This window comes from Lampetra fluviatilis, chromosome 18 (assembly GCF_964198595.1).
Source record: "Lampetra fluviatilis chromosome 18, kcLamFluv1.1, whole genome shotgun sequence".
NCBI classification, from domain to species: Eukaryota; Metazoa; Chordata; class Hyperoartia; order Petromyzontiformes; family Petromyzontidae; genus Lampetra; species Lampetra fluviatilis.
In genome coordinates, this window is record NC_136292.1 from 526,156 (window position 1) to 551,482 (window position 25,327).

At 46.0% G+C, this 25,327-nt stretch overlaps 1 protein-coding gene across 3 annotated transcripts in view; it reads right to left on the reverse strand.

Annotated features, from left to right (window-relative positions):
* Positions 1–25,327, reverse strand: part of LOC144937050 (latent-transforming growth factor beta-binding protein 2-like) — a 135,827-nt gene that overhangs the window by 44,353 nt on the left and 66,147 nt on the right. For all 3 annotated transcript variants that reach the window (XM_078864286.1, XM_078864285.1, XM_078864287.1), the window contains 8 exons: positions 21,487–21,609; positions 17,716–17,877; positions 16,030–16,245; positions 14,132–14,154; positions 13,034–13,079; positions 8,793–8,903; positions 3,968–4,093; positions 1,174–1,299 (listed from right to left, as the gene is read on the reverse strand). In XM_078864286.1, coding sequence (XP_078720412.1) covers positions 1,174–1,299; positions 3,968–4,093; positions 8,793–8,903; positions 13,034–13,079; positions 14,132–14,154; positions 16,030–16,245; positions 17,716–17,877; positions 21,487–21,609 — 933 coding nt within the window. The remainder of the gene's footprint in view (positions 1–1,173; positions 1,300–3,967; positions 4,094–8,792; positions 8,904–13,033; positions 13,080–14,131; positions 14,155–16,029; positions 16,246–17,715; positions 17,878–21,486; positions 21,610–25,327) is intronic.

Here is a 25,327-nt window from a genome sequence, read left to right on the forward strand (position 1 = left end):
TGATTTTATGTATGTATACAACAAAGCATATTTAAGCTTTTGTTGCTGTTACAGAGAAATGTTATAATGTTGCTTTCAATATGAGTGACTTTGTTTATTTTTACTTTTGAAGATCGTCCTTTAATACACGATGTCTCCAAATGTTAATATGCCAGTTTAAAAAACCTAATCATTTGTAAATCCGCCTAAAATGTTCCAGATTTCTCATGGCCCCACATTGTAAAATCCAATCTCCCAACTACAAAGCCAATCTCTCAGCACCATCGCCCTCTTTGCTCTGAATACGGGTCATTTCTATAAATGTCAGCCTATTTATAATATATTCTGATGTTGTTATGCAGTGTTATTGATGAATGCAGCGAGTTTAGTTTTGTATGTTTGGGCATGGTTATTGTATTAGTAAGCAGTAAAATCAGATTACTACTGAGACATGTTATACTCAGCCAGAGTAGTAATAAACAAGACAGCAGAACATCACGTATCCACAACTCCATTACCCATACCTCACATTATCCACAGAAAATCATTCCACCCACACCCATATTTTTACCTAATATGCTTAATTTTACACTGCTTATCTGCAGAAAAATACATTTCAGATAATAAGATGGATTTCCGAATCGACTCCTCATTTCCGTGAATATTTAAAAGACAAAAGGAACAGTATTTCGGTGGCTTCAACATCGCCGGAGAGACGCTGTGCGATCTCGCGGCTCTCTGCACACGCCACAGGGTAGGAGACGATCACGCTCTCGACCCTTTTGAGTTGGTGGTCTAGACAAGGCTGCGAGTACTGTGCACACTGTGGCGGTCACGTGCTCGTGTCGCACGAGGGGACGCGCAGACGACCCTCTGCTGTGTGGGCAGCGAGCATGCTTTGGCGGGAGACAATAACCAGAACAATAATAACAGATGCGCTTCTGCAGCCGTCTGGAACGCTCTTCCTTCCGATATATTAGAAGCCACTGGAGATATGCACTTTAAAATGTATTTTGAAAACTCATTCCTTTGGAACTGATTTATTGTGTTGAGTTTTTGTTGTCCTTCCCCCGCACCTCCGATCAGCACGGCTGGCTACGTACGCCGCGGTGTAAGTTCATCGTGCGTACAACGCGCGTGCGGAAACACCTCCCACAGGACACGCGAACACGGCAGCAAGCGCCGCCAACTGACCGATGCACTCGGTTCCTCCTCGAGCGGCCGCGTAGCCCTGCGAACAGACGCAGCGGTAGCCGCCCCTCGTGTTCTCGCAGCGGCCTCCGGGGCAGGGCGCCGGGCTCCGCGCGCACTCGTCCACGTCTGCACGCGCAGCGACATGCAGAGATCAGCCCGCAGCCTCGCACGCTTACAGCGACACGCAGAGATCAGCACGCTTACAGCGACACGCAGAGATCAGCACGCTTACAGCGACACGCTTACAGCGACACGCAGAGATCAGCACGCTTACAGCGACACGCAGAGATCAGCACGCTTACAGCGACACGCAGAGATCAGCACGCTTACAGCGACACGCTTACAGCGACACGCAGAGATCAGCACGCTTACAGCGACATGCTTACAGCGACACGCAGAGATCAGCACGCTTACAGCGACACGCAGAGATCAGCACGCTTACAGCGACACGCAGAGATCAGCACGCTTACAGCGACACGCTTACAGCGACACGCAGAGATCAGCACGCTTACAGCGACACGCTTACAGCGACACGCAGAGATCAGCACGCTTACAGCGACACGCAGAGATCAGCACGCTTACAGCGACACGCAGAGATCAGCACGCTTACAGCGACACGCTTACAGCGACACGCAGAGATCAGCACGCTTACAGCGACACGCAGAGATCAGCACGCTTACAGCGACACGCAGAGATCAGCACGCTTACAGCGACACGCAGAGATCAGCACGCTTACAGCGACACGCAGAGATCAGCACGCTTACAGCGACACGCAGCCCCACAGCGTCGGCGGGAGGGGGTCAGGGGGCAGGGCACAGCCCCCCACCTCCCATCTTTAATTCTGGAAGTACAATTACGATAATCTCCAGACTGCGACACCCCCGGAAATTAAGATGTAAATAAAGTTATACAAACCTGGGCGCACACGCACACACAGTCCTACGAGATTACGAGACGCACCCGCCGTCGCGTTTTCCTTTAAAACACAGGAGGGGGGAAGTTGCGTAAAAATAATCCGATACAATGGAGGGAACGTGAACCAAGAAACTACCCTGAGGTAGATAACTCAAGAAGCAGGGGGAGAACAGAGTTCTAGCAGAAACCAAAAGGCATTGTCTCGTGTTTATTTCTTTAAGACGAAACAGGAAAATTGTTTGCGACTGCTGAGCATAACTTGGAATGAATTAAAGTTTCACTGGAGTACATCGTAGGCGTTATAAATAACAACGTGCAATTTTGAAACAAAAATGGTGCTATTTCATAATATACGAATGCAGATTAGCCTGGATGCAAGAACCCCGTTTTATTAGACGGGATTGCAAAGAGCGATATTTGTCGTAAATAATGTTGCTTGAGAGAATGGGTTGTTCGGGAATGGCTACACGTGGGAATATTGCTCCTGCGCTTCATGCGGCTCTAATTTAGGCAGCGTTTTCAAAGGATCGCTTTTCCTGCAATGGGGGAGGCAGTGGCCAAGGAAAACATGTGCAACAAAAAATGGATCACTGAACTAATCGCCACTTGAGTCTATCATCCAGCCATGCTTGCATTCTCCGCCTCCCCTCCCCTTTAACTCTTTCTCTATTCTTCGCTTCGTTAAGAAAAAATGTAGGAACTTTGCGTGAATAGTGGTTTAATTCATGTAGCCAGCCGGTAATGGTGCAGGGTGTAAGGTACCCCCTGCCCCATTTGCTGTGAAGTAGAAATTAAAAGTTGATGTTGCCTCTTAACCAACTCGCTCTACTTAAAGCTCGATCTCTGTCTAATGCAGTGGTTATTCACTTTGAATGTAGCCTTGCTCCCCGTTCATAATACAAACATAGGTGTTGATGAAACAAAGTAGTTGTACTTACGTGCCCGTGCTCAATTTGTGTTTCGATGATTTACCTTCTAAAGAAAATAAATTGGCATGCCTCGCACCCCCAGAAATGGCATCTCGCACCCCCACGGGGTGCATGCACCCCAGGTTAAGAACCACTGGTCTAATGGAATGATCAGCAATGGAATGCGTCTGAAAGGACATCCACCAAGGAGATAGAGCGATGAGATCAGTGATGGATGTATTGTTTCATCGCATCATCATTACAGGTGTAAGCAGCTTGCCGAGGCCTGCATCCAGCAGTGGATTGGTCATGGCTAATGATGATGATATGTTGTATATAATGGAAGTCACATAAGCCCTGCAGTGATGAGAGGCAATATATTCACCACACTGGCAAAAACATTTAGAATGGGTTTCCTGAATCGAATCGCAAGATCGAATCGTAACAAGTCATCATACTGAAGCAGGCTCAATCACTAACTGCATGTTAATTGCACCTCTGGTGGATTAAACGCTTAAGACACTTGGATAAAAAACCCAAGGGTTTTCTGAATCCCAGTATAACTCTACCGTATCATTAAATAAAATCCATAAACACAGCAGTAAAATCAGAGCCGTTTCTTTAAAGTCACTGTACCGCTTGAGTACATATCAATTACATATCATTGCAATTAAAATCACTTTTAATAAATTACCTGCGGTCAAGAGAAATAATTGGGGCGTTCATGCTTAAGTTTGTTTCGAAGTGGCCGATGTTAAGCGTGCACGCTTACTTTGCTCTTCAAATAGACTGTGAATTTCAAAACAAACGCAATCAGCCTTCAATTAAAGCTATTGGCCACAGATGGTTCGGGAGACTTTTCAGATCTGAGCCATTTGTTTTACCCTCCCCGTCTCCTTCCAATCCTAGAAATGAAACGGCTGTTGGTGAGAAACGGCCACCGGCCTGATGTCGAAGTCGACTGAACGCACCGATGCAGTGAGTTAGCGATGGGTTGAGCTTGTAGCCGGCACTGCACACACACGTGTGCCCACGGTCCAGGTGAACACACTCGCCGTATCCGCAGATGTCCGGGTTCTGCAGGCAGGTGTTCACCACTGGACCAAAGACACACATTGTAACACAAACATTGCAAAAAACTTGTAAGAGGAAAAAGAAAAACTTTTTTTTATTTTACCAGATAAGACCCACTGAGCTATATAGCTCTTTCTCAGAGGTGACCTGTCCACAAATGATAGCCCAATGAAGTGCTTTATCATGTGGTAATTTATAGCAGCTAAAGTTAAAGGTGCAGCCATGCGATTGATTGATCACCCCGAGACTCACAGAAGGGCCTCCGATAGAAGATGCTCTCGACAGCCCCATATAGAGGAGCCTACGTCTGGGACGAGAGGGGAGTACCCTCGCTCTACCCCGCCACACGCGACCCGCCGATCGACTAACTGTGGTGAGCCCATTGGCACTGCCGGGTGGACAGAAGTGTGGGGATTCAAGAAACTTGTCCCATTGTTTCAACTGACATGCTGGGAAAATCTAGGCAGTGTTTAACAAATAAATGATTTACTGCATGAATACGATGTACTTATCTTGTGTGATATTATGAAACAAAAACACAGCGTGTGTTTAGCTACATGCAGTGTGCTGATTTCAGTAACATTCGTACGTAATTTTAATTGTAAATTACAACCCCTAGGGAATTAGGACTGGATCAGATATCACTCACCACTGATGTTTCCATTGTTGGGAATCGAAATCAAGGGCACGTAATGCCTCAGTGCAATTCATAATCCAACATACCACCACCACGCCCCTCGATATTCATGCATGTGAAATGCAAAATAGGTTGCACCAATTGTTGTATCATATCCTAAGAATCCTTTCAAACTAAAATAATATAAGTTGTATCAGTCTGCGGTGTTTATTTTAGTAAATGGCATAATGCGCAATTCGGAGCAACACAGCAATCATTTTGTTGATTTTTACTTTTTTTTGCGCAAAAGCACTCCGACGAAAATCGCGAACGTTTCGGCTCGTCTGAGACTTCCACACAAACTAAACTATGCAGCCGTGTCCATGCTAGCGAGACTTAATAACTCCATATTATTAATCTCCTTCCACCCCAGTCCAGACTGACTGTTGTGGGCCACTTGCTCATATGGAGCTCATGACGACAATTAAGTGCTCAGAGGGAAAAATAATCCACGGATGGGCCTGGCTCGGGGAAGAGCCAGAGAGACATACATCAACCCGGCGTAACCAAACAATCGAGGTGGCAGGGCATCTGCGAAGCCCCACATCCGCGCCGGTCCCGAGGGGAAAATCCTCCCGACATAATGAATTACCGGAGCTGGCAAATCAGGCCGGCCAACCTACGCCGCTGCCAAAAGAACTCGGCCCGGCGCAATTGTGTAAACACCGCGCCACGCCAGCACACATGCGTGCGAGTGAATGGCTAACGGGGTGAACGTTCCTGCAGTGAGCTGATCGCTGTGCCCTGGTGTAATCCACTGTTAATTCACATTCCTCACCGATGGGACTCGAAACGCAGACTTTCCCATAATGTGTCAAATGAACAACGAGCGTGCTAACCATGGCTACAAGCCTCTTTTGAACAAAAACAATAAACAGCATTAATGCCAGCGCCTAACAGGGCTTCTGGTTACAGCCTCTAGACAGAGTTTGAACAAACAGCTTTGTGTGAGCCACACCGGGAGGGCTGTGTACATGTTCAACCGAAGCATACCATTGTGCAAGTCTCAGAGATTTTATTGCAAAATGAGACGCTTGGCAGTTCTGGCATCTGATGTTTTGTTCTTTACTTTAATGTCCAACTCCCCGACACCGAATTTCTCTCAGCTGGCTCACAGGAAAATTACATCAAAATGAAAGGTTAAACATATATGGGTAAACTTGAATTAAATTAATACATTGGAGATGTTGATTCTCTCCTACTCATACGATCCTTACATTTTTGTATATTAAAGTGTCAAATTATTGTTTTATCTCCTTCAAGAAATAATAACCAGAGGATGAAGGGCTTGGCTCAGCCATATAGCTAAGCCAAATAATAACAATCATAATCTTGGCTAACTACCTCTTGGCCAATATCAACTTCTGTCTTCTTATTCCCATTATGGTTGTTCTAAGGAAGGAACACTTTCCGCAATAGCGTTGCATCGTACAAAGCCCTCCAATAAATTCACATTATCACCAGTGCACTACATGAAGCCAGTCTCCAGCAGAATTTACAGCTAATTCAGGACACATACCCACTAATGATTAATAGCCTTCATTACAGCGCGTGGGGCTTTGGCGGGTTATATTGATTCATTTGTTTTGATTATTTTTGTCTTGGCACACGTGGAGGACGTGCTCTTGTTAGGTACGTGACAGGCCAAGAAACAGAGTTCAGGCACAATAGGAAATGCACCTAATACCAATGTGGCATGCAGCGAGCGCATTTGCGTCGGCTATTACGGTGCAGAGTGGTCACTGAGCCCTGTGCAAAGTGTCCACTCTGCAAAGCACTAACAGAGGAGATAGAAGCAGCACTGGAGAAGCACAGAGGTCAGGGAGAGGAAGTCACATGGTTACATTTCAATTTCAGTCAACTAAGAACACAAACCATTCTGTAATGGGAAGAGAGGCCGTGTGGCCCGTCTGGCTCATCTCTATGATCGACGCCCTTTCCCAACACTGCTTTACTTTCCCAGAAGACATCAATTTCCCATTCCCCTACCCTAAATATTTCACTCGTTTCCTCCAAACACCTTATTTACCGAGAACAAGTCCAATTGCTTGTTACACGAGTTAACGGATTCTGTCTCTGGAGCACTTGCAGCCAAACAATCCTAATGATCTACAATTCCTCTGGAATAGATTTCCTGCTAGACCCCCAGATGCCAATTTTATGTTTGTTTGTTTGTTCCCATAACCATGACCTTTAGTTCCAAAATCATCATCGGTTCTTCATGGAATATGGCTCACGCGAGGCTCACGCGAGGCCAACGCCAAGTTTTCATTGATTTCCAGCGGTCGCTTTTATAGAGCCGTTGAAGGAGGCATTTTGATTGTCGCTCCATTTGGAGCCGAATGGAAAAGCGCTTGTTTGAACGATACGAGTTACATATCGATGTCCTCCAAAATACAATACAACCCCACTCCTCCCTGAAAGGGGCCCTGCTACCAGCCAATCAAGAGACTTGAGCCACCCAGCAATGGTATTTTTTGCCCAAATACACGTATACATATATTATATATATATTAATGCCCTTTCTGCACAGTACACGCTAGCGGTTTCATGACGTGTATATTGATTAATTAACAAAGACAATTTCGGTTTTACGTAGTGTCTACATCCTATTGCATTTCAAGGAGAATGTGAGTTTCGATCCCGATGTAGGCATCGAGTGGTGCACGTGTACATTGCTGAGGTGTGATTTGCGCGTCATCGATGCTGGGTTCACCAGGACCCCACAGGCACGAGTGGCCTCAACCTTCACGGTTGTCGAGAGGCCCATTGGCAGTTAAACACGAAACAACTTGTACTTTGCACGTACGGTTTAATTCAACGTGTGAGTGCATGAATAATGCAAATTGTAAAATGTAACATGTCCATAATTAAGTGATTATAACAAATTGTTCTTGATAGTGCACCCTTCACGTCAGGGCATCTCAGTACGCTTTACACGCAATAAAACGTCACTCATTTAAAACACGATTTTAAGAATGGATTAAAAATAGCTTTCAGAGATGGCGGGTTAAATAAATAAATATCAACCGGCCACAATAAAGGGAGTGAGGAGGAGAGGTGAAGAAACGGGCAGAGAAGGAGGTGAGATGGACGTCTCTGGATAAGAGGGGAGGAGATCCTTCTGATGACGAGGAGGGAGAGGGGGGAGGGTGGAGGGGGGATGTTTATTACCGCGGTGGCGAGATGTTAACTCCCTTGCCTGGTATACAGGAGGTCATGGCTTCTATCCCGACCTTGACGCCTGTATATGTGGAGTTTGCACGTTCTCCCCGTGGTCACCTGGATTTTTCTCCAGGTCCTCCGGTTTTTCCCTCCACGTTTGGAACCAACGTGCGTTTAAGAGTATTTGGCTGCTATACATTTTCACGTGATAAGCCACTTCGTTGGGCTATCATTTGCAGCTAGCTCACTTCTGAAAAAGATCTATATAGCTAGTGGGACTGGCCTGGTAAAATAAAAAATAGTTTATAGTTTAGTTTTAGTTGAAATTGTATAGTTTAGTTTAAATTACAACGGCAAAAGAGGTAGGGGGGGGGGAGATAAGTTCAAAGGAAGGTGAAGAGAGTTGGAGTGGTGGGGGAGACAAAGGTGGGGATGAGCAATGAGAGACTGCGAGGTTCCCGGGGACCTGGGCAGGGGGGAGCCGACTCCAGCACAGTGAGCGGCAATGCTTTAAAAACCAGTGAGAAGCACGTGATGGTCTCAAGATGAGATTTGAACAATGGGAGGGCATCAATTCGATGGGTACAGAGAGGAAGGGAATTACAAACCGAGGGGACATAATGGGAAACGGAGTGACGGGGGATTTTAGGTAAAATTGAGGTATTGCTAGCAGGTATTGGTCAGAGGACGGGACATGCCGAGAGGGGGTATCGGGACAGATGAAAGAGGATAGATAGGAGGGGGGCAAAATTGTGGAGGATTTTCAGTGGGAGACAGCAGAGAGAAGGGCAAATTTATTTCGGCCTATGCCAAGATAATATTTGTACGCGCCAGCTGTGATTGCTTGGCCATGCTGTGTCCCACGCCGTGCGGTGTCTTACCGGTGGCCTGCACGACGGAGAGGGCCTCAGTTTGGCTCACGACGATGGTGGAGGCCGGGAGAGAAGTGCGCCGTGGAGTCTGAAGGGCCGAGGTCTCGTGAAGGTCGGTGCCTGCGAGAAGAGTGCAGCCGTCAGGGACCACGCCTCTCAATCAATTCATCTTCATTTTACATGCTAATATCGCTCTCCTCAATAAAGTATGCATTAGTTCACATTACAACAGAACGGGAATGGTACAGGGGCACAGGGCTCGTACGCTTAATGTCATTGCGTCGTTTCCGCACGGCCTCATACATAAAAGAAACACCGTACATACGAATTCCAATGAAAAACCTGGACAACTCAAGGATGCCACAGGTAGAACGTGTGGTAGAGTGACACACGCACGAGGCCACAGGCTACCGTGTCCTCTGCGAGAGAGAGGAAATCTTGTGCTTTCTTGTTTTTTTTACATTAACCATCAAGATAAAGAAAAATACAATAATTTGAAATAGACATATTTTGTCTTTCATCTATGAAAGCTTTTGCTGATCACTGACAAAATGGCTGATCAAATGATGGGTCACTCAAAAGTCATGAATTTGACACATTTAGACTACTTTAGTAAAATAATGAAATCATACAGTCAACTTCTGTTCGTGGGCACGGATTTGTTGTTACGTTCATTAACTATGTGTATAATGTGCATTACATTATAGGTAATAGATTCGATCATGCTCCTTGAAACAAGGTTTTAAAAATAATTCAATTTATATTTAATGGGGTATTTTATTTAGCATGGACAGCATTAGCTGGGGAGCTCACTCCTGGGATAATGTCTATTCTTTGTTGAGTAATTTTGCACATTGGATGCAACTGGTACACTCGTAAATCGCTGTAAAAAAATGTACAGTAAACTCTCACTATATGCGAGTTCTAGATTCTCCAGTTCCGCATGTCCGCGAGTTACTAAATGCATTCCAAATCCCGATTCGCGACTCGCCGGACTCCGGCACTCAGGAGCGTCCGTCGCGCCAGACCACCGACGACGGGGAGGTGCGTGCAGGAATCGCCCCCTCGGCTGCCTGCTTCGTCCTCACTAGAACCACTGTGCCTTGTTATCAAACACCTGCATTTCCCCGCGGAATCATCCTCCTGAATTCCTCACCATCACCACCACTTTCACCTCCATCCCCGTCAAATCAGCATCGTAAAAGTTATTAAAAAAAGCACATCGTTCTTTAAACTTTGTTATATATTTGTTGTAGTCATTTTTTTTTTATTAAATATTGAAAATTCTCCCTCCCCCCCCCATGTTCACAAGTAACAAGAACATAACCCCCCTCCGCCCCCCGTTTCACAAGGCTTCTGCATTCGCTAACTCTGCATTCACGAGCATTTTCAAGAACGTAACCTCGCAGATAGAGAGGCTTTACTGTACTCGTAGGTCATAAACCCTTCTTGGTATCCTACCAAGCACTGACCACATCATAGCGCTCCAGGCCGGGTAACTGCACATCAAGCATCACGTCTCCTGTCCGAGCAGCTGGATTATCGGCGCACGGCACCACGGGTTTTTAATCGCGGGCCTTGCGCTCTGCCGCAGAGAGCATAAGTGCCCTTGCCAGAGGTAGATACATGTTTCATGCTCGGCTTTGCGAGAGTGGGTCTCATGTTCCCACGAGGTCTTTCCAGGACTCACCTGGAAATGATTTTGAGTGTGGCAACTGTATCAAATTAACGCTGGAAAGAAGTATCTGCTGTGCGATTGTTTTAAGTCGTGCGTTATGTTGAACGTGCTTCACAAACCGGCAGTCATTCGCGTGCGTGCGTGCGTGTGTACGTTTATATATATGCAACTGTTTAAGTGAAGAATATTGAATTTACACTGTGATTACAAATATACATCACCATTAAGGGTGGAACAATTCACATCCACCCCCAACCAGTGATCGGGCAAAATGGTGTGATTCAGTCGCGATTTGCTTTAATAAACAACACTTTTATTCCGACACTGCGATGAATGGTCGGCACCTCCAGTGGCTGTGGGTATCACAAGCACGAATAACAAAAACGTAGATTTTTAATTTCTGCAATTGTATGCATTTAACGCGAGCTTAAAACTCGAAATTAGTTGATGATTGGATGCTTTGTTCCAGAATGCGTGACCATAGGTATGAATGGGGCATAATTCTCAAAGCGTGCCGTCTAATTCCGTTTGTTTCCTTTTCTTAGCAAGCACCAGCACATGGCAGTATCATCTGGCCACGACTTTTATGCAGAGCATGTGCACCTCGGGCACAGTGCATGCGTCTTGAAGGTGGGTCGAGATCAAAATGATGAAATGAAGAGGTGATCGGTAGCAGGTGGTAATACTTAAGAAAAAAGACATTTCATTAAAAACTGCAAGGCAAAAAAATGCCGATAGAAGTACGCTTTCAATCAGTGCTTAATAGCTGCTTTGTCAAATGGATCGGAAAAATGCACAATTACAAAAAAATAAGTCTAAATGTGCAGAGTACACGAAGAAGCGTGAAGGGAAACGTGTTTGGAATTACGCCGAGACAGAGAGAGGACCACGTGAATCAGAGAACAAAGTGGAACGAGGAAGTACGTTGAGAGATGAGGTGGAGCGATGAGGCGAGGTCGCCTACAGGAGCAAGATGGATCAAGGCAACGAGTAGAATCAAGAGAAAAAGAAACAACTTGAGGAAGCCTTCATTCAGCCAATCATAGATAACATCTGATGATGATGACATAAGCATCCGTAGATACGTTAAAAGATAATATTTAAGGGTTAAACATGGTGTATAAATACACAGGATGTGAGCTAGAACACACCTGCACAAAACTCACCTTCCCATGTCAAACAATTTCTAACCGCGTGCAATTACCCGCCAATTCACGAGCACATTCCTTTACGAAAATTAGAAACACATCGCCTCATCGGCGATCTTCAAAAGATGGGCCCCGTGAGCTATTCCGTTGCCCGGCCTCGTGAGCAGAGGCACGTGAAGCAACGCCGGCCGTCGTGAATGCACACGCCGGCCCACGCGACGAGCACGACGGGAACACCTTGCTGGGGTGGAGGCGGCGCGTGCGCTGTGGAAAGACGACGCCTTTGCGCGACGATGAAACACCGGTGAACTCACGGCACCGTGTGTCCCCAAGCTGACGTGAGCATTGGCCAGTGTCAGTGCTGGACATTCCAAACGGCAAGGATCGGCCTCTTCATCGGATAGCCGCCGCTAACTTCTTAGTAGATAATCGGTCCACACACACTCCGCTGTGGCCTTGCAAGGAAGACGATATAGCAGGCAACGTTTCGGGCAATAGGCCCCCTTCTTCTTAGCATGTATTGGTCGTGTTATTGACGAGTTACTTTTATACTATATTTGTATTTACGTGATGTAATCCAAACACCTCTATTATGGATATTGGTCGCGAAAGCCTACGTGGTAAACTCAGTTTTTGTTGTCAGTGCTTGTACACAACTCCCAAAGCAATATAAACAAAGTAGTTAATATCTCAGGAGATAGTGCTTATTTTATTAACCTCTGAGGGAAGATGTCCAAGAGCTCAACTTACAAACTCTCCATGCCCTATCGACGACTCTCTATGAAGTGGCAACCAAATGAGTGAACAGTCGAGCTATAAAGAGGTCGGTGTTGACTACAGGCATGCGTTTAACAATACATTCACAACATGTCTGCAATGCACATTGGAGCACAGTTGGTAAATTACCATCAGTGAAATGGCCAAGAAAAGTCTTTGCTATTGGGCAAACCTGTCAGCATAGGGACTTTACTAATGCATGCAAATGTACAAATGCAATGCTATTGCATATGAAGGATCAATGAGTATCACTCATCATCATCAGCCAAGTGCAATCCACCACTGTGAATGGAAACCTCCGCAAGCCGTTGCCATCTCTCATTGTCTGGCGATGCGACGATCCATCTTTGCTGCTGCGCACGAGCAGACGGCGTCGCTGCACCCAAGCAGGGAGACTCAGTCCCGGATGGAATTCTCCGTCACGTGGTTGCCTTTCCATCAATAGCCTCGACCACCAACCATTCATCCCTTTGAGCGACGCGTCCCGATAAAGCCCGTTCATATTTCATCACAATCTATGCGATGTCCCTCTGCCATGCATATTTTCTCTAATCCAAGCGTTCCTCTGTGCAAAAGCCTCCGTCTCTCATTGATTCTGTGCATGCTTTGTTAGTTTGTCCCGTACAAATAAAAGCATACATACGAACCTGTGATAGTTTTTTTGGCGTTATCGGTGCTTGGAGCTGTTATCACCTGTCACAACATAACACGTAGGAATGTAATTGTACAGTCGTTAAGATTTCACTTCCATGACGATATATCGCATACAAATAATAGACATGCTTAAACAAATACGAGCAGTTATTCGTTTTAAGAATATGAATGTCAGCTTTACGAAATATTCCATGTTTATTAATATGTTAAGATACTGATTGGTGGAATTGAAAAGAGAAACCAAGTATAATAATGATAAAGGGGATGCTGCTTTTCCCACATGTCTTGTCAGCTTTGCTTTTTCTCTCTCAATATTTTCCAAATTATTATCACAACTGTGCTCTTGGTGTAATATCACGAGACAATTAACTTTTCATTCCGTGTACTACAACGCTGTGTCAGAGAATGTCCCCAGAAAAAAAGTAATAGAACTACTTTGGAAGTTACTTCAATAGACCTCTCAACTCCCGGGATGCATCTTCTATACATTGTATATGTGAGTCACCAAGAATTCGCAGAGCTAGAATATGTTCAAGCCAGGGAATAATCTAAAGTAAAAACATTTGTAGTCTGCTGATAGGGCTCAGACCATTAACACGTTAACACGTTGACAATTCAGTTTAATCAATTAGTTATTATGATGCTTCTTTACCCAGAAAAGCGTCACTGAGTCTCCAGACTCCGTTTCAGGAGGGTCCTGCCATGTACTTGCAGCAGGGGAGTGATTTTACAATGCGTCATCCAAATTTAGTAATTTGCAGGTAATATTTCAGAACTGGCAAGTTTGGCCATGCAATCAATTACATTGCAAAGGGTTCTTTGGTTTGCCATGGGAGTAATCCAGAGAACCCGGAGCAAACCCATGAAAAAAAGACACCCGAGTGTGGAATCAAACCCAAGTTCTTCTTGCTGTGAGGAACGAGTGTTTCCGCTGTGCCAATCACGGATGTCTGCTCAAATTTAAACCCAAGGATCTCAGCGGTCCGTCTTCAGTTTCGTGACACGACATTCAGCCTCTAAGATAATCAGCCACCAGGCCACCTCCTCTCTCACGAGTTTCTGAATATTTTACGCGAGCGATATTTTCTTACCGGTTCGCCATCAAGACTTGAATCTGAAATACAACACAAAAGGAAAAAAATTATGCTGAAGTTAAACGCGTGACATTGTTAAATAGCTCGATGCAAAGTCAAGCGCACGTGGTACAAAGGGAAAATCTGAGAATTTAGTGGCCGATTTAAAAAATATATGTATCTTCAAGAATCCAATTGGATTGCTTTTCACGCATACAATTTGCATTGTTGCCATGATAATACCTCGGAAAACAATACCAGTGAGAAAGAAACAGAAACGAGAAAAACAAATGATTCATTCTAAATTTGAAGCTTTCGTGACTGCAAGGATTCATACTCTTAGTTCTTTCGGTAAAGTCAGATCTAGAAACGGGTTGAATCACTCCTGGGTGAGCAGAGGATTGGCTGCTGGGACGGTTGTGGGGGGGAGGTAATATATCGTTCCTTGCCTATTCTAATTTAGCTTATTGTGCTGAAATGGCAATTTTTTATTGCACTGCGAGATATGAAGGCCTCCCCACGCTGTGTTGGTCATAGGGGTTGTTTGACCATACTTCACCACGCTGGTCAGTAGGAGGTCCTACTGGCCGGTTAAGGTAACGTTTATCATGGCCACGAATTGAACCAACTTTTAATTTTGACTTAAAACTTTCTCTACCCCGCCCCTCTCTCTCCCCCTATCTCTACCCCCTCCCCCCATTGTCCTACACACTGGGACCGCGCCGCTCGCCTTGAGCCCCACCTCCATCTCGCGCTTGACTCCGACATCGGCACCGGCTGCCCCGCCCGTGCTGGTGACGCCGCACAGCTTCCCTTGCTGCTGCTGCTGCCTCGCAACTCTCGTCCCCCGCCCACACACAACTTTGGAAGCCCTTAGCAGCAGATGCGTTTGGAGGCTTACCCCCTCTTTTCTCTCCCCCTGATGAAGACCGCTTGTGTTGCGATCGAAACGTCGTGGGTGTTATGCTTTTACTTTTACATTTTATTTTTAATTTAAATTGTATTAAAATTGTATTTTCTATCCACGTGACTTCACCAAAAGAACCAAAGAATATCAACCAACTTTGCCGGGTTCGTCGCACCGTGCGTTCACCCCTGCGCCACTGCTCTCCTGTCAATCTTAATTACTTCTACAAATTGTAACATTTTACTATTTTTATTTTACCAGCTAAGGCTCATCGCGTGGAAATTGATAGTAGCCAAATACTCTAAATGCGTGTTTCTAAATGTGGAGGGAAACCCCGGAGGACCGAGAGAAAAAATCCACGTGACCACGGGGAGAGAAACATACAAACTCCAAATATGCAGGCGTCAGGGTCGGGATGAAACCCACGACCTCCTGTGTACCTGGCGAGGTAGTTAACATCTTGCCACCGTGGTTCACCATGTATGTGGTGAACCTACGATATAGCAGTATGGAAAACGCCACCATTGCACGACGCCCCCTCGTCCACGCGATCTGCCTTCAACATCGAGGAGCGACCGGCACGGTGAAGAATAATCGAACGATTCCCAGTAGCCACTTAGTATGGGGAAGCCTCTCCTTCAGCGGAGGATTTACAAAAGGGCTATAGATATGCATGCCTCTTAAAGTGTGTGTTGGGGGGTGTAGCGGTTAGCGCACCTCCGATTAGTACGGTTCGCTACATACAACGCGAAATAAGTCCAACACATATACACACACAGCACACTGCACTGAGTCCAGCGACTCGAGTTCCATTCCAGCTCACGGCCAACACCAGTGACGATTATCTGAACCGGTTCTGGGCCTCCACCTGGTTCGACTCAGCCCTAAATGAGTCCCTAGTGCGGTGTGTAAACATCGTCACTGCTCGCCAACAGCACTTGTCCACGGTCAGTTAAGGCTATACGGAGGATCTTTGTTTGGGGGGGGGGGGGCATGCGTGTGACCTTACAGACGTCGATCTTGGGAGGCGCGTGGTGCTGGGGTAGGCGCGGGGGCCCAGGGAGCGCGTCCCCTCTCCCTGGGTCGACGGCGGCCGCTGCCTTGGCCGGTCGCTCCGGAGTTATCTGCATTTGCTCCACGTCCGTCAGCTTCCGCACGTTGAGCTTCATCTCAGACGAAGGGAAGTGGTAGCCCATCCCAGCCGGGCACGTTTCTTTGAAGGAGGCTTTTTTTACATTTGAAAACAAGAAGGCATGTCAGTCCATCGTGTTGCCTTGCATCAGTCACATGCAAATGGTTTAACATTATGCATCATTAGGATTCATGAGTAGTTTATTTTAGGTATGAATGTGGAGGTGTAGTTTTCGCTTTTTTACGATAACCTTCCACCTTCCGACATTGATTTGCTTTTTTCAGCAAACCAGACTGTTGAGAAGCAAGCATAATGTTGACAATAGTTAGTGATGGTTTCGCTGGAGATTGCGTCCAGCATCTTCCGGCGTTGGCGAATCTCAACTCTCCTGTGAAAGAGCTTGCTGATTTGGCTCCTTAAGTAGGTGCCGTAACATCATCAGGCCAGCCCTGCAGATGAGCCGGTGCAACAATTAGTGCTGATTGCTGCTTTATTGGTTGGCTATATTGGTGTGACAAGGTGACTGTCTTTATTGGCTGGTCTTAAGTTGGGGCGGGTAATTAGCTGCAGTGATGAGGGACGCATAAAACGTCTATCATCCACGCCTCCGACTCGCACAGTTGTCGACGTACGGTGCGAAAGAAGTTCAACATACTGTAACATACATACATTAATTGTTCTTCTTGGTTATTTCGGTAAAGTCACGTAGAAGGGAAATAATAAAACAAGTCACAAAAGCTTTAAATCGAAAAAAATAATACATTAATTGCTTGTGATAACAAAATAAAAATTAGGCCGATCGCAGTCAGCTTTCGTTTGCAAAGCTAATGGGTTGAGGCTGCATTAATACTTGGATGGGAGACTGCCTGGGGACACCAGGCATTGTCGACCTGAGCTGCAAGGTTTTCAGGACATGGCAATGCAGAAACTGAATCTTAACTTCATCTATGAGGAAGTTTGAGCATTACCCCTTGTATGAGTGTATATGTGTATGAGTGTATGTTTGTATGTACGTGTGTATGTGTGTATGTGTGCATGAGTGTATGTGTGTATGAGTGAATGTGTGTATGTGTGTATGAGTGTATGTGTGTATGTGTGAATGAGTGTATGAGTGTATGTGTGTATGTGTGTATGAGTGTATGTGTGTATGCGTGTGTGTATGTATGTGTGTATGAGTGTATGAGTGTATGTGTGTATGTATGTGTGTATGTGTGTATGTGTGCATGAGTGTATGTGTGTATGAGTGTATGTGTGTATGAGTGTATGTGTGTATGAGTTTATGTGTGTATGTATGAGTGTATGAGTCTATGTGTGTATGAGTGTATGTATGTGTGTATGTATGAGTGTATGAGTGTATGAGTGTATGTGTGTATGTGTGTATGAGTGTATGTGTGTATGAGTGTATGAGTGTATGTGTGTATGAGTGTATGTGTGTATGAGTGTATGTGTGTATGTATGAGTGTATGAGTCTATGTGTGTATGAGTGTATGTATGTGTGTATGTGTGTATGTATGAGTGTATGAGTGTATGTGTGCATGTGTGTATGAGTGCACATGCACTCACATAGGCCTTGCGGTGGGCACTTTTCACAGTTCTTGCCCCAGGCCTTGCCGACGCTGCAGCAGCAGATATGCTTCGTCAGCGGCAGTGGTATCGGCAGAACGCACTCTTGCCCGTCCATGGCTCGGTAGCACATGTCGATCTTGGACGATAACACCATGTCCGCTGACGAGAGAGACAGAGAGAGAGAGGCCATCATGAGGGTGTCATTTAGATACAATTGTTGTTTGACCATACTTCACCACGCTGGTCAGTGTGGCTTGGGGAAGGGTTGGGGCACCGGACCGGTTCAGATATTATTTGCCAATGATGTTTACCTTGTGGCCGGGGAACTCCCACCCCACTATTCTGGCAAATCGCCCGAAGATGCTGGATGTAATTACCATTGAAACGTCGTACTACTCAAATTGTAAATGTGGGCTAAAGTAGTGAACTATTTGTCTTTTGTCAACGTGACACATTTCTTACTGATTGGCCGTGTCGGGTGGTGGAGGGTTGCGACACATTTATACTTACGCGATCTAACCCAAAAACCTTTATTATGAATAATACTGGTCGCGAAAGCCTGCTACGTGTTCAACTCCCACCCCCTCGACGTTGGCAATTCTTGCACGTGATCTCGAATCGGTGTCTTCCTCTTTACGTCTCGCGATGTAAATCAACGCGTTCCTTTTTCTCCCCGCTTGCTTGTGCGCATTCATATCGTGTTCCATATCTTTCTTCGTCAATGACCATTTTTCTTTAGGTCACATGTCGCAGCAAGTAGTGCACACGGTACATCCCGCATCTCTATTACCGCGTCCTAATAAACCCACGTGGAAAAGCGCGTGAAGCCATTGCTTCCCAACGGGCCGGCCGATGCCGCGCCCAGGTAAAACAATATTTAATTCACCTTGACCAGAACGTGACCGATATCCCAGCTGCAGGCAGTTAGCTGCACGCTCGTGCAATCATTGCTTCCCCGGGGTCCCTGGCACCACCCCACGGCTGCTAAACCGCGCCCAATTCTAATTTCTCCGGGCCGCGGAGTCAAGCGGCGTCCCCTGGAGCCGTCGCGCCACCCGTGCCTGCGCTGCGCGGGCGGGCAGGTCGGTGGAACACAGAGCCAACTGTTTCTCGGTTGTGTTCACTGTTTACGACTCGGCTGGGTTTTGTGGCACGCTCTGCCGTGCCCGCCCGCCCGCCCGTCCCGTGTCTCACTCCTGCGTGTTTTAACGTTGATTAAATACGGTACAGTAATAATGGGCTCAATTGTTATTGGAATTTGAGCAATGGAGCCGCGTTGAGATTGTATTTTTTTTCCTCTTGTGGTTGGGATTGGGTGAGGTGACAAGCACGGGTTATAAAGCCCTCACGTTACAAAGTTGATTGCTGATTTTTGTTCAATTCTGGGGCAATAAACAAATATTGGTGACTAGATTTAACAGAAAAATGCAAACCTATAGCTGAGTTAATCTAGAACAAACACCCTGACTCATGCACGTTGTATGGACGTTGAACTTCTTCCGCACCGTACGTAGCCAACCGTGCGACTCGGAGGTGCGGAGAAAGACAACAAAGCTCATACATCCCATGGTGCAGTCTACCAATTAAATTAGATCATTTAAATTTTAATGCAATTTAATTTGTGCACATCCATATTGTTCTTATTGTCTTAGGGTGTGATTGAGAGTATATGTCTACTAACGGAAAAGTGATCTTACGTTAATTAAAAAAACTTTTTTTCATTTGTGCGTTTGATTTTTGATACTTTTAAAATGTTACCAGATTTCTCTGGGTCGCACAGTGTGCAAAGTGGCAATCTCCAACTCTAAGCCAGGCAAATGTTGTGCTCTCCCTCTCTATACCCTCAGGAAGGGCCTCTGCCTCGCCCATCAGGGTTCAACACCCTTCGATGGTCACTGGAATGGGTAATACTTTCTCAGGAGTCGCTCACGGCCGATATATGAAGACACTGGCCTCTCCACCGGGATGGGATGTGGAATATCCAACGATGGTTAAAGACTGCCGATGGGGATACACAGCCTCGTCTTCATGAAGAATGGGTCGCTGTGACATTCACCGACATTTGATTTCCAAGCATCGCTCACAGTGTGAGGAATATCTAGACCGGTCCTGCCCCCCCACCCCCTTCACCAGCCCACAATGTCCAGTGTGGTGAAGTATAGTTAAACAACCCCGATGACCGACATAGCAATGGGGAGGCCTTCATCTGGGAATGGACTAGACAGAGCTGGAACTAACTGAAGCTTGGAGATTCCTGAATTGATGAATTCTGTGGTTTCAATAATTCCACCAATCCGAACGATCCCATTGTGAATCGTGAATAATGCAATCGTGAGGATCACCCAACTCTACTGCCCTAGCTGAGCCAGATTCACTGTGGCACCACCCGACTACGGCGGTGACGACTCGGTGACCTGACAATGAACTGGGGCGCCTCACCAGAACTCCCTCCGCTTGACACTAAAAACAGCAAAGTGTGGGGGGAATGGGGGGGGCCGTTTGCACAAACCGTTAAGTGGACGCACCTGCGGTGCCGTTGGGCGGTGGGCAGCTGGGAGCAATTAGAGGTGAATCATCCCGCCTCCACGGGGTAGCTAAGTTATAGGCTCCACCGTCCTCCCGGTGACGCCCCTAATTTGAACTCTGCTCATAGGTACAGCAATTGTATGGGGGGGAGGGGGGATTTTTTTGTTTGGTTGGCGGCTGCTTAAGTAGTAGCATGTGCACCTATCGTGTGTCGTTTCAGGGCCTATAGTGCCATGGTTTGCTGTCGGCGAGGGGGTCTCCAACACTCCAGTGCCCGTGGCCACCGCCGTCCGCCTTTCCACGTTGGGCAATCGTCTCCATTCACAAACAACATGTGCACGTATTGGCGGTACACTGATGCAGCATAACATAGCAGTCCCCCTAAAACAGTTTAAAATCTAAATTCGAATCAGCAAATCTGTCTGTACGTCCTCATTTGACTCTGTCGCCAAGTATGACGCGATTCGAAGGTTTATTCAGTCTTATATTGTAAGTGTACATATGAAGTTAATCTGTTTAAGCCACTTTAACTGACAATTGTTATTAGCCCTTAAGATTTACATGCATCCCTTTTTGCCACCTGGGCTGAAAACGCCACAAACGTTTGTTTAAATAATCCTGAATTAAATTTCCCTTGGGAAATATACACCTTAATAACTACTTAAACACTGCAATCTAAAACCAACATTTCCTGTGACCCACCTGTAAATTCACCCAACTCGAATTATATAATAAATCAATGGACCTCTCTGAAGTTGGCTAACATTTCCCTGGTGTGCAAAGGGAGATGTGTGCTGAGCTGCTCATTTTAGTTGTTTGGTAAAATGTCTAAAATGTCAATAATTCCAATTCTATTCTTGCGTATGTTCAGGGGCTAGGTGCAACGTCGAGGTCTGCTCATGACGAGAGGGCTTCTTCCACAGAGAGTTCATGTCGTTTTGCAATTGCTCCTCCGTCGAACGAGTGCAGATTTTGGTGGCTTACTATATGGTCCAGAGTGTTGCATGGCCACAAATCGCACCGTGGCTTGTTTATGCAGCAGATGTGCCTATCAGCCTGCTGATGTTCCGATGCAGTTGAAGGTATGCACCTGTGTGTTTGAGGAATGTCAATTCCAACAGTTCTATCGGAAGGGAACAATTCTGCTCGCATGTAGAAACAAGCCAAGATTGAAATTTAAACCTCAGAGAATAAGCGAGCATGCCCCAGATAAAGTGGCAATTGTGATGTGGCGCGGCTTACACATGCATTCCTGGCCAAAGGAGTCCCACAGGTACCCTTCCATGCAGCTGCATCTGAAGCTGCCGTGCTGGTTGATGCACGTGCCATTGGGACAGATGCCGCGGAACTGGCACTCGTTGATGTCTGCGGAGCACAAATGCACGTGTCGCGTGAGCAAGCAGCACGAAACAGGTCCGTACTAATCAATGTAAATGGTTGCAAGAACAATAATAATACGTTCAACACGTAACATGCCACAGTATTCGCTCGCTCTCGAAGAAAGAGAATGACACAGAGGTGCGGGGAGGAACCACAGAGAAGCAGGAAGGCAGCCAATCGGTGAGCTGGCGCCAAAACATTGCCCAAGCTCTTCGGTTCTCCATATATGATGGTGTGACCAATTAACGAGTGTTTAACGTGTGGGAGGAAACCAGAGGACCTGGAGAAACTCTAGGCGTGCAAGGGGGAAAAACTCAATCCCATACAGTCGGAACAGGTGGAGTCCACATTTTTTATGCACTGAATTTTCCTGGAAAGCCAGGGGTATTGCACCTCGACACCCACAGGAAGGGAGTTTAAAAACTTTTGTGCGATCCACAAACCCTCACTGGCTCCACAGTACTAGAATGCAGGCGTGCACCACCACCCGGCTTAGAATGGAATGTGCACGTTTATTAAAAAAATACTTTTTTACATATATAAAACATTTGTAAATGTTTAAATGCTGAAAAAAACAATGAGTCTTGCGCGTATTATGCGGTCAGTGGTGCAATTTCTACATTCCCATGGCAGGGGGCTCGTCCTTCCGGTTGACAGCCACTGTTTAAATCCCGCAAAATGGCACTTAGTTTTAGCGATGCTGGAGGGAAGTCATCTGCAATCTTCCTAGCGTCCTTCATAAAAGAAGGACAAAGTATGCCTGCATATCCCGACAGAAAAACAAACTTTCGACAAACATTACATAGCAAATCTAGTTACATATTACACGACTCTAAGCTGAAGATGACATTTCTGAAAAATTAATCAAACATTAATGCGTGCTCGATTGAACGTGTCCAAAGATGATGTTGCTTGCCGCAATTTGTAAACTAAGCGGATGTCACGGTCGTGGCTTGTTTATACTTTGCACACAACAACACCAATACATGTTCCATATATTAGTTTGCGAATGTAAGTGTATTTATTCCTTCCAGCGTGAGCTTGCGGCAATCACGTACCCGAGAACTTCCAAAGCATGAACAGACTTAACGAATGCAGACATGTGTTCATTAGGGCGGCAAATGACTCTTCCCGCAGCTATGAATCTGCTTTTGCGAGCACATAACGATCTATTTTAAGATTCGTACAACACAGGAGGGCTTAGGAAAGAGCATGCAGTAGCTTTCAAACGGGACGCTCCCCCACGTGCCTCTTCTTTCATCTTGGGGGCTTTAGCGCAGCCTTGCGGGCTCGCGAAATGGTTATTTAGTGACAGTTATGGTCTAGATTCTGAATTATAGACCCAGCGTTTAGCCGAAAAAATTTGCGAGGAAGCCAACGGTGCCGTGCGCTTGAAAATCACGACGGCCGCAACGGCAACTTCAAAGGTGAAGGCGTGCTGATGCCGAACGGCAAGCATCAACTTAATTGACGTCCGCAGGGGATGGCACTTGCGGATGGGGGATCCGTCGCAGGGGCATAACGTTTGTCACCGTAAGCGAGGCAACTTGCGTTTAAGAGTTGCAGGATTAAAAGAACACGACTCGTAAACGTAAAGTGAACGCATTTTTTGTGAGTAACAAAAAAAGTCGTGGGCTTGAGACTTTAAAAGTGCGCAGGAATTGTTAACGCGTGTACAAGAGTGTTGCTTTGGTTGGGACTTTTTAACAGCACCATTATAATAAACAGAGACATTACCTCTCCGCTATGAAGAAGGGCCGTTGCTCAAAACGTCACCTATTACGGATTTTGTATCTGCTTCGGGCAGTGTTATTGATCAATGTGAAGACTTGCTGTTATTGGTGCTTGTGCACCCTTGCCAACGCGGTATCATATTTAAAAATAGATTCCGGACCTTATAAGATCACCATCGTTGCTATAACATAATGAATTATGGATCTCGCCCGAAATGTGGCTGATGAGCCCATGGTAGCACGGATTCTTTGCTTCTGTCCCACGCTGATTGAGCGGCGTTGTAAGGGCCCTTGCTCACGTTGTTAATGGCTTCAGGCCAGACACGATCGGCTTGTGTACAAAGCCGTCGCCAGAGAATACCAAAATCCCAGTGGCCTGTGTCCGGGCTTCAGGCGGGTCTTTTTCAGACAAGCTACGGCTGTGTTCTGTAAAGGACGACGTCGTTTTCGTTGCCAAGATTCATTTAAGACTGGTTGCACGACCATAGCATTTTGGGTGTGGAAACCAAAGAAGAAAAAATCCATTTGAACAAATGCAAATTATGTAACTGAACTGGCTAAACAAGTGAGCATTTTTCATGGTATGTATGAGCGCACATTTATTTCCATCACTAAGCCACACAAAGATGAGCACAGCTAACAGCTGGAATTGTGACAAAAATGCGAAGTTCTCCATAAAAAGAAGCAATGCCTCTCGAAGTAATGACCCTTGTACAAGGGGCTGTACAAGTGACCCACTTCCATAATCAATAGCGCTTTCTCTGTTCATCTCTAGAACTTGTTTTTCAATTACCTGTGGCTTAGCACACGTAGTTTGCCAGGTTTTACTACGATCGTGTTTTGTCCATCACTCGTCTTTTGTTACTTCCATGTCGGTGGTCTTCGTCTTGTGTGACGCCCACAGACAGTGTCCAACATACAATAGTCGTTAGAATCAAGCTCATGGCGAGCCCTTTGTGATCATAAATATTCTGTCAATCATCACGTAGCTTTAATCATAACCCATATCCTAATTTTGGATAATATCACTGAATGCTAAATTCGTGACTGGTCAGAGGTATTAAACTAAAGCAACCTGCATTGATCTCCAAACATCTCATAATGCTGTTACCACACGACTCCGTGGAAATATCCGTGTGACTTTTCCAGACGCCCCTCTGTGTGGGGTGAAAGGTTAAGAAAGCTGTGCGGCCTGAGGTAAAAGAAAAACGACCCCCTCTTCCAATTCCTGCGATTCCAATCCACCTACCTTGTATGCATGTATCTTAAACTTATTCATCACCGTACGTAACCAACCGTGATAATTAGAGGCGCGGGAGAAGGACAACAAACTAAACAAAAAAGCAGCTCTAAAGAAATTAGTTTTCAATCGAGGAAGAGCGTTTTAAGCGGCCGCATCTGAAAGCGAGTGATGCGGTGGCCGTCTTTGTTCGATGGCCAGCCAAACGCCGCTGCTGTGATCATGATCGGAGTGCACGTGATGGTTTATGCTCCTTGACGAGATCAGCAAGGTATTGTGGCTCATTTGTGGCAGGCACTTTGTGTGTAATAAGTGCGACCTCGTAACATATCCGTTCGGCAACCGGAAGCCAAATAAGCTCGGCGAGCCGATGACCTCTTGCCTCTCCAACGCCTCCCCTGGCTTCCCCAGCACAACACCTCTGTCGAATGGAATCCTCACGCACTGCTTCATGCCCAAAAACAACAATGTGAAGTCTAATTGGAACAATTCCGGGATGGGTAGAACATCCAGATTGGACACATTGTCAGAGGAGAAAGCCTGCTGAAAGAAGCTCTAGAAGGAAGGAGTAGGGACAATGATTGGAACAATTGAGACGAGGGAAAATATCTGGATTGTGCACAATGTCAGCAGGGAAGGGTTCCTGAACGATGCTCTAAGAGGACTCTTGGGAAAAAAAGAGGAATGGTGGTGGGGAGGGGGGGGGGCTACGTATGGTGCGAAAGAAGTT